Genomic DNA, 11,476 nt, shown 5'->3' with positions numbered 1-11,476 from the left:
GCCACGCCCCCTTGAGTTGCCTCACCGCCCGCCTCCGGCTTCCTCCTCAACTATAGACGTGGGCGGACTCTGAGGACAGAGCGGCAGCACCCGGACTGGTTTCTGGCACGGGGGCAGAGTTGTGAGACACTCCGTGTCTGTGTGACCGCGGGAGCAGCGAGCGGATCTCCAGACTGTAAGTGAATGTATGTGTCTCTCCCCCTCTCCATGCAGCGCTGCCCTGCTGCGGTTACAGCAGAGACTCTGACAGCATAGGAGGACTGACAAACTAAACTTTGTCTCCCCATGGTGCGCGCACCCCGCTCCCACTCTCCCCCTGGTACCCATCCATCGGATTCTCCACCAACCTGGTGCAGCACCCCTTACATTCTATGGGGGCTGCCACCTGCCTGCGTTACATTCTATGGGGGCTACCACCTGCCTGCGTTACATTCTATGGGGGCTGCCACCTGCCTGCGTTACATTCTATGGGGGCTGCCACCTGCCTGCGTTACATTCTATGGGGGCTGCCACCTGCCTGCGTTACATTCTATGGGGGCTGTGCAGCATTATATTCTATGGGGCTGTGCTGCATTATATTCTATGGGGCTGTGCTGCATTATATTCTATGGGGCTGTGCTGCATTATATTCTATGGGGCTGTGCTGCATTATATTCTATGGGGCTGTGCTGCATTATATTCTATGGGGGCTGTGCTGTATTACATTCTATGGGGGCTGTGCTGTATTACATTCTATGGGGACTGAGCTGTAATGCTGGATACAGCAGTCAGCGGCGCAGCTGGATGACACCATTCAGCGCCGTGGGAGTGGAAGCTGCCGGCTGCTGCGAGGGAGCGCGGTGAAAGGTGTTTGTGTGTAGTGATGGAGAAGGCAATGATGGGGGTGGGGTAACCATGTGTGGCCATTATACTGCACCCAGCATTGTGTGGGGCCATTATACTGTACCCAGCATTGTGTGGCCATTATACTATACCCAGCATCGTGTGGGGCCATTATACTGTACAAAGCATCATGTGGCGCCATTATACTGTATGGACCATCACGTGGGGCAAGTATACTGTACGCAGCATCATGTGGGGCCATTATACAGTATGGAGCATAATGTGGCCAATGGCCATTGTACATTATGGAGCGTCGTGTGTGGCCATATTTTTTTGTTCATAATTATTGTTAACGAAACATTGTGATCAGAAGTGCTAAATGGGTGTGGTTGGGGCGTGGCTAGTTGTGAAATGGGTGTGGCCTAAAATTTGCTGCGGCGCGCGTAGCGCGCCGCTGACTTTGTCCCTCTTTCCCTTCCCCTAAAGTTGGGAGGTATGCCTGTCGCTCTATTTTAGCAGTTGTGCATCTCGTCTGTCGCTCTATTTTGGCGGTCGTGCATCTCGCCTGTCGCTCTATTTTGGCGGTCGTGCATCTCGCTTGTCGCTCTATTTTGGCGGTCGTGCATCTCGCCTGTCGCTCTATTTTGGCGGTCATGCATCTCGCCTGTCGCTCTATTTTGGCGGTCGTGCATCTCGTCTGTCGCTCTATTTTGGCGGTCGTGCATCTCGTCTGTCGCTCCATTTTGGCGGTCGTGCATCTCGTCTGTCGCTCCATTTTGGCGGTCGTGCATCTTGCCTGTCGCTCTATTTTGGCGGTCGTGCATCTTGCCTGACGCTCTATTCTGGCGGTCGTGCATCTCGCCTGTCGCTCTATTTTGGCGGTCGTGCATCTCGCCTGTCGCTCTATTTTGGCGGTCGTGCATCTTGCCTGACTCTCTATTTTGGCGGTCGTGCATCTCGCCTGACGCTCTATTTTGGCGGTCGTGCATCTCGCCTGTCGCTCTATTCTGGCAGTCGTGCATCTCGCCTGTTGCTCTATTTTGGCAGTCGTGCATCTTGCCTGTCGCTCTATTCTGGCGGTCGGGCATCTCGCCTGTCGCTCTGTTTTGGCGGTCGTGCATCTCGCCTGTCGCTCTGTTTTGGCGGTCGTGCATCTCGCCTGCCACACTATTTTGTGACGCTAAAAATTCCCCGTTCTGCTGATTGTTGCAGATCTCAGCAGTCGGTCATCCACCAATCAGCAAAGCAACCCCTTTTAGGCTACGTTCACATTTGCGTTGTGCGCCGCAGCGTCGGCGCCGCAGCGAACAACGCAAACAAAAACGCGGCAAAACGCACGCTAAAACGCTGCGTTTTGCGCCGCATGCGTCGTTTTTGGCCGAAAGTTGGATGCAAAAAAATGCAACTTGATGCGTTTCTTGTGTCCAACGCTTGCGGCCATGCGGCGCTAAACGCAGCACAACGCATGTCCATGCGCCCCCATGTTAAATATAGGGGCGCATGACGCATGCGGCGCCGCTGCGGCACCCGACGCTGTGGCGCTGACCGCAAATGTGAACGTAGCCTTAGGTGCGCATTCAGGGATATCACTGAGGTCACGCTCACACGGTCAGCATTTGGTCAGTATTTTACCTCAGTATTTGTAAGATAAAACCAGGAGAGGAACAGAGGAAAAGTATAATAGAAACACGTTACCACTTTTGTATTTATCACCTGCTCCTGGTTTTGGATTATAAAGACTGAGGTAAAGTTTACTACTGACCAAATACTGAATGTGCGAACGTGGCCATAGGAAGCCAAAAAGTCACTGCATGAAGCGTCAGTGTCACCCCAATCACGACACAACCCTAGAACATAGCCATGGTCGCCCGTCACACCGCAGCACATTGAAGGCTACGTTCACATTAGCGTTGTGCGCCGCAGCGTCGCCACATGCACCCCTATATTTAACATGGGGACGCATGGACATGCGTTGTGTTGCGTTTTGTGACACATGCGTCTTTTTGGGCGTACGCGTCAGGGCGCAGAGGACGCAGCAAGTTGCATTTTTTTTGCGTCCAAAATCATTCAAAAAAAGGACGCATGCGTCACAAAACAGTGCGTTGCATGCGTTGTACGTTGCGTCGCCGACGCAACACACAACAACGCAAATGTGAACGTAGCCGCACAGAGGCACCGGGAACTGTCCACCGTCCACATTGTGCTGTCACTGCTGTGACTGCGTTTCCTCGCTAACCAGGCGCATGCGTAGACAAGCAAGAAGGCGGGAACTCCACAGAGCCAGGAGCACCTCTCAGACTGCGGAGACTGGGCGTGACGTCATCACAGCGGGCGGGGCTAATTTCAAAACCAAGAGCCAAGATGGCGGAGAGAGGATCGCTGAGGAATCGGAATCGGTTCGATTCGGACAGAAATTGGGAAATGAATCACGTTAACGAGCCAGGTAATGGTCGTACGTGTATAGGATGGCGGGGACATCTACGAGGACGGGCGGAGGGATCACCGCAGCTGTTCGGTGTGCGCGGCTGTGACGTTACCTTGGCGTCCGTAGCGGGGTTTGAGGGGGTTAAGAGAGCGCACGGGTCTCTGGTGTCACGTGACCCGAGCAGGCTGTATATAACGTGTGTATATAACGTGTGAGCCCAGAACGGGCCGCCTCACCTGTCACCGGCCCCGTGAGGAGCTGCTGTGCCCTCCATATGGTGACTGTGCACCTGCTGCCCGGGGTCCGCGGACTGCGGGTACAAGGCCCGGGCCGCCGTCAGTGTGTGGCAGGACTGGTGCCCGGCAGCGCTGGGTATACCGGGGGTAGTGGCCTCTGATGGAGGAGCCGGGCTGCCCTACATTCTTGTAAAAATAAATAATTACTGGTTTTGTTTTGGAAAATTCAAAGTTATTGGTGACTGTAGCTGCTTCCCTCATCAGCCCGGCTCCGGGGGAACAGCTGAGTCATGGCTGACAGGTCGGTTGCTAGGGATATATTGCCTAACAACCAGCTTCTCCTTGGTTACCTAGCGACAGATGCCTAATAACCAGCTGACTGCAGGACTCATGTTAGTGGGTAGCCCCCATTATGGGCTCCATCCCCTCAACTACAGGACCCAGGTGAAGACTAACGGTCCATTTACTGTCTGATGAGGAATGATGGGACAGAGCGCCTGCTAATAGGCCTGATCTGTCCCCATTTACAAGACATTATCGGCAGCACGTTCTGCAATGTGCTGCCGATAACTATCTGTATAAATGCATAATGAAATCACGGAACAATCGAGGGCTTTGCATGTTTTCTCCAGCAGATCATCGCCTACGTGATCAGTTTCTTCTGTGATCTGTGGCTCTCACTGTGCAAAAAAATCCATTTCCGATTTTATGATCAGAGTCATGGATTAAAATTACCGATATGTCTGGCATTGACCACACTCGTCTGATGCAAGTTACTACTTGTTGCCTTGGGCCCAGCTTCTATGAAACCAGACCACAGGAGAAAATAGGGCTGGTTTTGGAGAATTCCCATTTTCCAATCTCATACATCCCATTAAAGGCAAACTGTCATGGCCAAAAACACAATTGACCCTTAGGTATAGGGTTAGTAGCATAGATTACCCCATCTCTCCAGGTAATAGTGTTCTGGGCTGATAGGTTCCCTTTAAGATCAGTGACGACCGATGATTGCTCACTTGATGGCTGCTTTCTCAGTTCCCCTATAAGTAAATATTTATGGCTAAAGCAGAAAAAAAGTCACTTTAAAATCTGAGTTCAGACCATTTTGTTCCCAGCTAAATCCTGTTGGGAGGATTTTCAGGGTACGGTTTCCTTCCTTTGTGCCTTGTGATGTAGTTGGCACCTGATAAATAAAGGATTATCGCCATCCAGTGCTGCACAGCGTATACAGCTCTCATGCACTTGTGTTCTCAGTCTGTGACAGCTGCAGCCGCCTGCCACTGACCGCAGTTGTCCTCCCTGGATTGCCATATGTTGCTGTCTGTAGGGTTTCGGTCCTCCTTGGAGTGTGGGGGGCGCACACTTGTGTTGTGGCGTTAGTAATTGATTGTAGTGCAGGAAAGGTGAGCCGGCAACTCACTAATGGAAGCTGCGAGCCCATCAGCAACACATGAAGCCAACGTTGTGCTTGTGTAATTAGGAAATAAGAGCAGGGAAAGTACAAGAGTGGTATAATGTAGCACTACAAAGGAAAGCTCCTTATTAAAGGGGTGAGTTATTGGTGGTATTACTGCAAGGTGCCTTATTTTTTGTTTCATGTTCACTTTCTATTGTAATGTATTTTATTCCACTTTACTATATTTATTAATACTGGTAATATCACACACTATGAGCCCTGCAGTTGTAATATAATTTGTTATATATAGATATATTTTAAAACAAATTTGAATAATAACTTGTATTTTAGGCATAAATTTGAGGCTTACTTTTAGGGGATCTATTGAGTACATACAGTGAAGGAAATAAGTATTTGATCCATTGCTGATTTTGTGAGTTTGCCAACTGACAGCCATGAACAGTCTATCATTTTAAGGGTAGGTCAATTTTAACATTGAGAGATAGAATATCAAAAATAAAATCCAGAAAATCACATTGTATAATTTATATAAATTTATTTGCATTTTGCAGTGAGAAATAAATATTTGATCCCTCTGACAAACAAGTATTTGGTGGCAAAACCCTTGTTGGCAAGCACAGCAGTCAGATGTTTTTTTTGTAGTTGATGATGAGGTTTGCAAGGAGGAATTTTGGCCCACTCCTCTTTGCGGATCATCTCTTTTAATAATTAGAGTTTTATTGCTGTCACTTGGCAACTCGGAGCTTCAACTCCCTCCGTAAGTTTTTTTTTTTTTTTGTTTGTTTGTTTTTTTTATGGGATTACGGTCTGGAGACTGGCTAGGCCACTCTATGACCTTAATGTGCTTCTTTTTGAGCCATTCATTTGCTGCCTTGGCTGCATATTTTGGGTGATTGTCTTGCTGGAAGACCCAGCCACCACCCATTTTTAATGTCCTGGTGGAGGGAAGGAGTTTGTCACTCAGGATTTTACGGTATATGGCTCCATCCATTCTCCCACTAAGGCGGTGAAGTAGTCCTGTGCCCTTAGCAGAGAAACACCCCCAAAACATAATGTTTCCACCTCCATGCTTGACTGTGGGGACCGTGTTCTTTGGGTCATAGGCAGCATTTCTCTTCCTCCAAACACGGTGAGTTGAGGTAATGCCAAAGAGCTCAATTTGTCTCATCTGACCACAGCACCTTCTCCCATTCACTCACAGAATCATCCAGGTGTTCATTAGCAAACTTCAGATGGGCCTGCGTATGTGTCTTCTTGAGGAGGGGAACCGTGAGGGCATTGCAGGATTTTAAATCTTTACGGCATAATGTGTGTAGTTTTAGGCTGATCTCTTACCTTCCTCATGATCAAGGATACCCCACAAGGAGAGATTTTGCATGGTGCCCCAGATCGATGTCGACTGACAGTCATTTTGTATTTCTTACATGTTCTTACTATTGCACCAACAGTTGTCTCCTTCTCACCCAGCATCTTACTTATGGTTTTGTACCCCATTCCAGCTTTGTGCAGGTTTATGATCTTGTCCCTGACATCCTTATAAAGCTCTTTGGTCTTGCCCATGTTGTAGAGGTAAGAGTCTGACTGATTGAGTCCTCAGACAGAAGTCTTTTATAAAGGTGACTGTAAGGCTTCTTTCACACTTCAGTTTTTTGGCGTCAGTCACTTCCGACATAATGACGGATCGACGGATCCGTCACAATAGTTGAAAAAACGGATGTAACGGATCCATTTTTTTGACGGATCCGTTACTCGGGGGTTGTATATACTTTTTGGAGCATGCGCAATTGAAAAAAATTGAAAAAACGGATTGGGGCGACGGATCCGCCGAAATGACGGTCGTGACGGATCCGTCGCCCATAGGTGGCCATTCTATGAAATGACGGACGCGACGGATCCGTCGCGATCCGCCATTTCAACGCAGACAAAAAACGTTGCAATGACCGTCAATATCTAGATGATGTCCGCCAAATTTTGACGGATCCGTCGCATGACGGATGGAACGGACGACCATCCGTCACAATCCGTCGCTAATGCAAGTCTATGGGGAAAAAAACGGATCCGCCGAAAAAATACGGATCCGCGACAGATCCGTTTTTTTTCCCCAGATCCATCGCGACCGTCATTTCGGCTGATCCGTCGCCCCAATCCGTTTTTCAATTTTTTTCAATTGCGCATGCTCCAAAAAGTATATACAACCCCCGAGTAACGGATCCGTCAAAAAAACGGATCCATTACATCCGTTTTTTCAACTATTGTGACGGATCCGTCGATCCGTCATTATGTCGGAAGTGACTGACGCCAAAAAACTGAAGTGTGAAAGAAGCCTAACAGGTAACAAGTTGATTAGGAGCATCTAACTGGTCTGTAGGAGCCAGAACTCTTAATGGTTGGTAGGGGATCAAATACTTATTTCCATCACTGTATTTGGTATATGTTCAGATATGGAAATGCAAGCGTTCTGGATATGTCTTCATCTGTCCGTTGATGTAGTGTGCCGTTTGTACTGCTCTGCCTGTCCATTGATGTAGCGTGATAGATGTACGGACCCATCTGCCCATTGATGTAGGGTGCTGGATGACCGGACCGTCTGCCCGTTGATGTAGGGTGCTGGATGTATGGACCCATTAATGTATTGTGCTGGAAGTACGGACCCTTCTGCCCGTTGATGTAGGGTGCTGGAAGTACGGACCCATCTGCCCATTAATGTAGGGTGCTGGATGTACGGACCCTTCTGCCCGTTGATGTAGGGTGCTGGATGTACAGACCCTCTGCCCGTTGATGTAGGGTGCTGGATGTACAGACCCTCTGCCCGTTGATGTAGGGTGCTGGATGTACAACTTATTGATGATTCCTATAATCAATTATGGCACTTGGACTTGCTGTTCTCTTTTTTTTTGTTGCTCTCTTCTTCCCGGCTTTTCAGGGGTATCTTCTTACAAAGGTCAGGCGTTACGTCAGCTGTACTCGTGTGTGTGTGTGTGTGTGTGTGTGTGTGTGTATGGTATAACATGAGCACTTGGTTAACGCTAGATCCTTAATGGCTGTATATTTTGCCAGTCAATTTTAGCACGGTAACAAACAGGGTTATATCTCCTCCTCCCAGAGAAATTCCTTCATACTGAATGGCAGGGTGAAATGTCGTCTGAAAGAAGCGGTCCATAAATACACAGGAATACCGGCCTCCGTGCCAAGTCAGGGCACTTGTAAGTTGAGTGTGCTGACGGTGAACAGATTCATGGTTCATGTGATTTGCATTTTATTTGCAGCCACAGATATCCCAGAGCAGACAAGTATTAGTTGCAGCTTGTAGGACTCTAGAGCAGGTGGATATGTTCACATGTTTTTGGCTAAAGTTAAGATCCATGGAAGAACTGTCGTGACATCTAGAAATCTGTAAATTGCTTCTGGCCAACAATCGCAGATGTGGTTACGGTTTTCTTGTGATGGCGCAGCAGGTTGTAAAAAGCCAAAAGTTTGTATATCTGACTGGCAAATGCTGAAAGGATTCCCTTGCCATCTGGCAACTCTGTACATAAGTACATACTTGAACCTGAACTGTAATTTAATAATCCAGCAAATTTTCCAGTTACTAAAATAGTAGATTTTTCTGAAAGGCTGTGTGCACACAGTGCGTTTTTCGCAGAGTTTTTTCCCCGCAGAAATGGGCCAAAAACGCTATAGAATCCTTCTGCCAGCTTAGGCTACGTTCATATTTGCGGTCCTCGCCGCAGCGTCGGGCGCCGCAGCGGCGCCGCATGCATCATGCGCCCCTATATTTAACATGGGGGCGCATGTACATGCGGTGCACTTGCGTTTGGCGCCGCATGCGTCCCTGCGGCGCCCGCGTCGGGGCGCAGAGGACGCAGCAAGTTGCATTTTTGCTGCGTCCGAAATCAATGAAAAAAAGGACGCATGCGGCGCAAAACGCAGCGTTGTGCATGCGTTTTGCCGCGTTTTTGTTTGCGTTGTGCGCTGCGGCGCACAACGCAAATGTGAACGTAGCCTAATTCAATGAGAATCCTGAAGTACTGTGCACATAATCAGTAATTTTCCTTGAATATTTGCAGTGTGTTTTGTTTTTGTTTTTTGTTTGTTTTTTGTCTCTGCAGCATGTCAATTTTGTGTGGATTTTTAGTGTTTTTCACCCATTGACTTCAATTGAGTCAGTCAAATCCGCACCAAAAACCCAGGTGTAAAAATATTTGCGGATTTGCTGAGTTTTTGTTTGCATTTTTACGGGCTTCTTATGGTGTTTCCCACGCTGTCATTTGTGTGACAGCATGGGAAACACTGGTGTGGCGTTCTAATCGGCGGTAACGCTACCGTTGGTAAGACCGTCAGTCAGAGCGCTGTGGGGTCACGCTGTCAAATGTCAGCGTGACCCCACAGAGATACTCGCTACTCTCCTGCTGTAAAAGCTTACTGCAGGTCAGCAGGTGACATCAGTGTCTGCTCTCTTAAGTCATCAGGATCTTCATTGGGCATTATGGATTATCTCCTCTGCGGACAGGTGAGGAATATTGTGGCTTATTTTATTTTTGTTACAGGAGACGTTGGCGCCAATGGATTAGGCATTCGGTGAGTATGGTTTAATTTAGATTCAATAAAGGAGTGTGTCATTATTTCAAATAACGGACTTTATTCTAGGTTTGTTTTTTTTAATATCTCTATGGGGATAGTAATGGGGGTGTCTCAATTACTAACCTGTAGGCTTTAACCACCACCTTCACCATCCCCCCCCCCCCAGCCATTACCCCACTTGCCACAGCACCAGGGCTAGTGGGAAGAGCGAGGCTAAGTTCCTTCAAAGGCTATTAGTATCAGCCTGCAGCTGTCTGCCTAGCCATTGCTAGTTAGATCTTATATAGGGACCGTATGCCAACTTTTTTCTGGGGTCCCCCTGTAAACTATCCAGTAAAGGCGAAGCAAACAGCTGTGTGCTGATATTAATAGGCTTGGTACCTTTATGGCTATTGCCTCCTTCACAGAATATTAACGTTAAACCTTAGACATCGTCTTCCACTCTGGTGGTTAGGAAAAATACACGGGAGCCCACAGAACTGTTTTTAAATTATTATTTTTTAATAAAAATAAACAGTTGCTGTTAGGTTACAGCCTATGTAGGTTCATTCTGTGAATGCTCCTACATAGGCTGGTGACTTTGCTTGTGTTTACTTTCATGTTTTAGTAATGAGGGTGTGTGGCTGACACCTTCAATACTAAACCTATGGCTTGGTGTGGATGACAGCTGCTGACACTAACCCCTAATCCCATTACCCTGATGCCACTGCGTCAGAATGAAAAAGGTGTTGAACCAAGAAATTACATCACAAAACATTTTTTTTTTAAATCTCTTTATTTGCTCCAAAAAGCATTCAATACTGTTCAAAATCGCGGCAAAATCTGCATTTTTGCCGCAACGTTTTTGCTACCAGATGCAGAAATCTTGCAGACATTTCTGCAAGCAAATACTCAACGTCCGCATGTAGCCAAACTGTCATCTCTGGTTTGTGTGGTTCGTAGGCTACTCTATTGAGCAGATGCATTTTTTTTTTCCTCCTTTTACCTGCTTCTACTTTGCAGAATTTCATCTAGCTCGTCTAACAGGAACTGAATATGACAGCCATGTAGACAGTAGAATTGGGAATTTTTAAAGTTGCGCATCTGGCTTGAAGATCATTACATAGTAAAGCTTTTGTAAAGTAGTTACAATAGCAAAAAAGTACTTATATTGTGCAAAAACTGCCACAGAAACCTTGAGGGTATGTGTCCACGTTCAGGATTACTTCAGGATTTGGTCAGGATTTTATGCAGATAAAATCCTGACCAGATCTGCACCTGAGGTCACTGGCAGGTCACCTGCGTTTTTTCTGCAATGTAAGGACATGCTGCGTTCTTAAAAGACGCGCCGCATGTGAGTTTTCGCGGGTCTGCCGCATGCGTCTTTTACTGCATAGTGGAGACAGGATTTCATGAAATCCCCTCCACTATGCTGTAACATCTGGACGCTGCGTTTTTTATGCATGCTGCTCAATGCTGCGTCAAAAACACAGCGTTTCCTGAACGTGGACACATACCCTGAGGCTTGCTTGCCCATGATCATGAACAGCTGTGTTTGATGTTGTGATAACATGGTGGATGGGATTTCTAGAAATCCCATGTCCACTAAGTGTGCATAGTCGGCTGCGGTTCACCCGCGGACACTAACATGTGGCGCGTCTTTCCAGACTGCAGCATGTCTATTTCTCTTGCAGACACGCTGTCCTCCACAAGTGAAATTACATCAATAGAAATGTAATGTGTGGTAAATTTTCACGGTTCAGTTAACACATACGTGGCGTCCAAAGCACTGCTAGTTCCGTATTGTGGGCACCCAACCTAAAGGGTTATTCCAATGTGTAGAAGCTATCGCCTATGTGTAAAATATGTAATGACCTGCTAGTCGATGGGGTTCTGATCACTGGGACCCATACTGATCCTGAGAACGGAGCCCTACAGAAACCCATCCACCTCTGGTTAGTTCGTTCATTCATTCTGGAAATTCTAGGTAGAGCTGCATATAGCGCTTGCTGATTT

At 47.4% G+C, this 11,476-nt stretch overlaps 1 protein-coding gene across 3 annotated transcripts in view; it reads left to right on the top strand.

The window, feature by feature from the left end:
• Positions 1–2,988: 2,988 nt before the first annotated feature.
• ATL2 (atlastin GTPase 2) overlaps positions 2,989–11,476 on the top strand; it is an 82,871-nt gene continuing 74,383 nt past the window's right edge. For 2 of the 3 annotated variants that reach the window (XM_077282866.1, XM_077282865.1), the window contains exon 1: positions 3,106–3,265. In XM_077282866.1, the coding sequence (XP_077138981.1) occupies positions 3,184–3,265 (82 nt within the window). In that variant the 5' untranslated portion in view covers positions 3,106–3,183. Of the gene's footprint in view, positions 3,266–11,476 lie in introns of all 3 variants that reach the window. The other variant, XM_077282867.1, reaches the window with a different exon arrangement.

The sequence above is a fragment of the Ranitomeya variabilis genome, chromosome 2 (genome assembly GCF_051348905.1).
Source record: "Ranitomeya variabilis isolate aRanVar5 chromosome 2, aRanVar5.hap1, whole genome shotgun sequence".
NCBI lineage: Eukaryota > Metazoa > Chordata > Amphibia > Anura > Dendrobatidae > Ranitomeya > Ranitomeya variabilis.
Note: the sequence above shows the minus strand (reverse complement) of the source record. Positions and strands in the feature narration are given on the sequence as shown.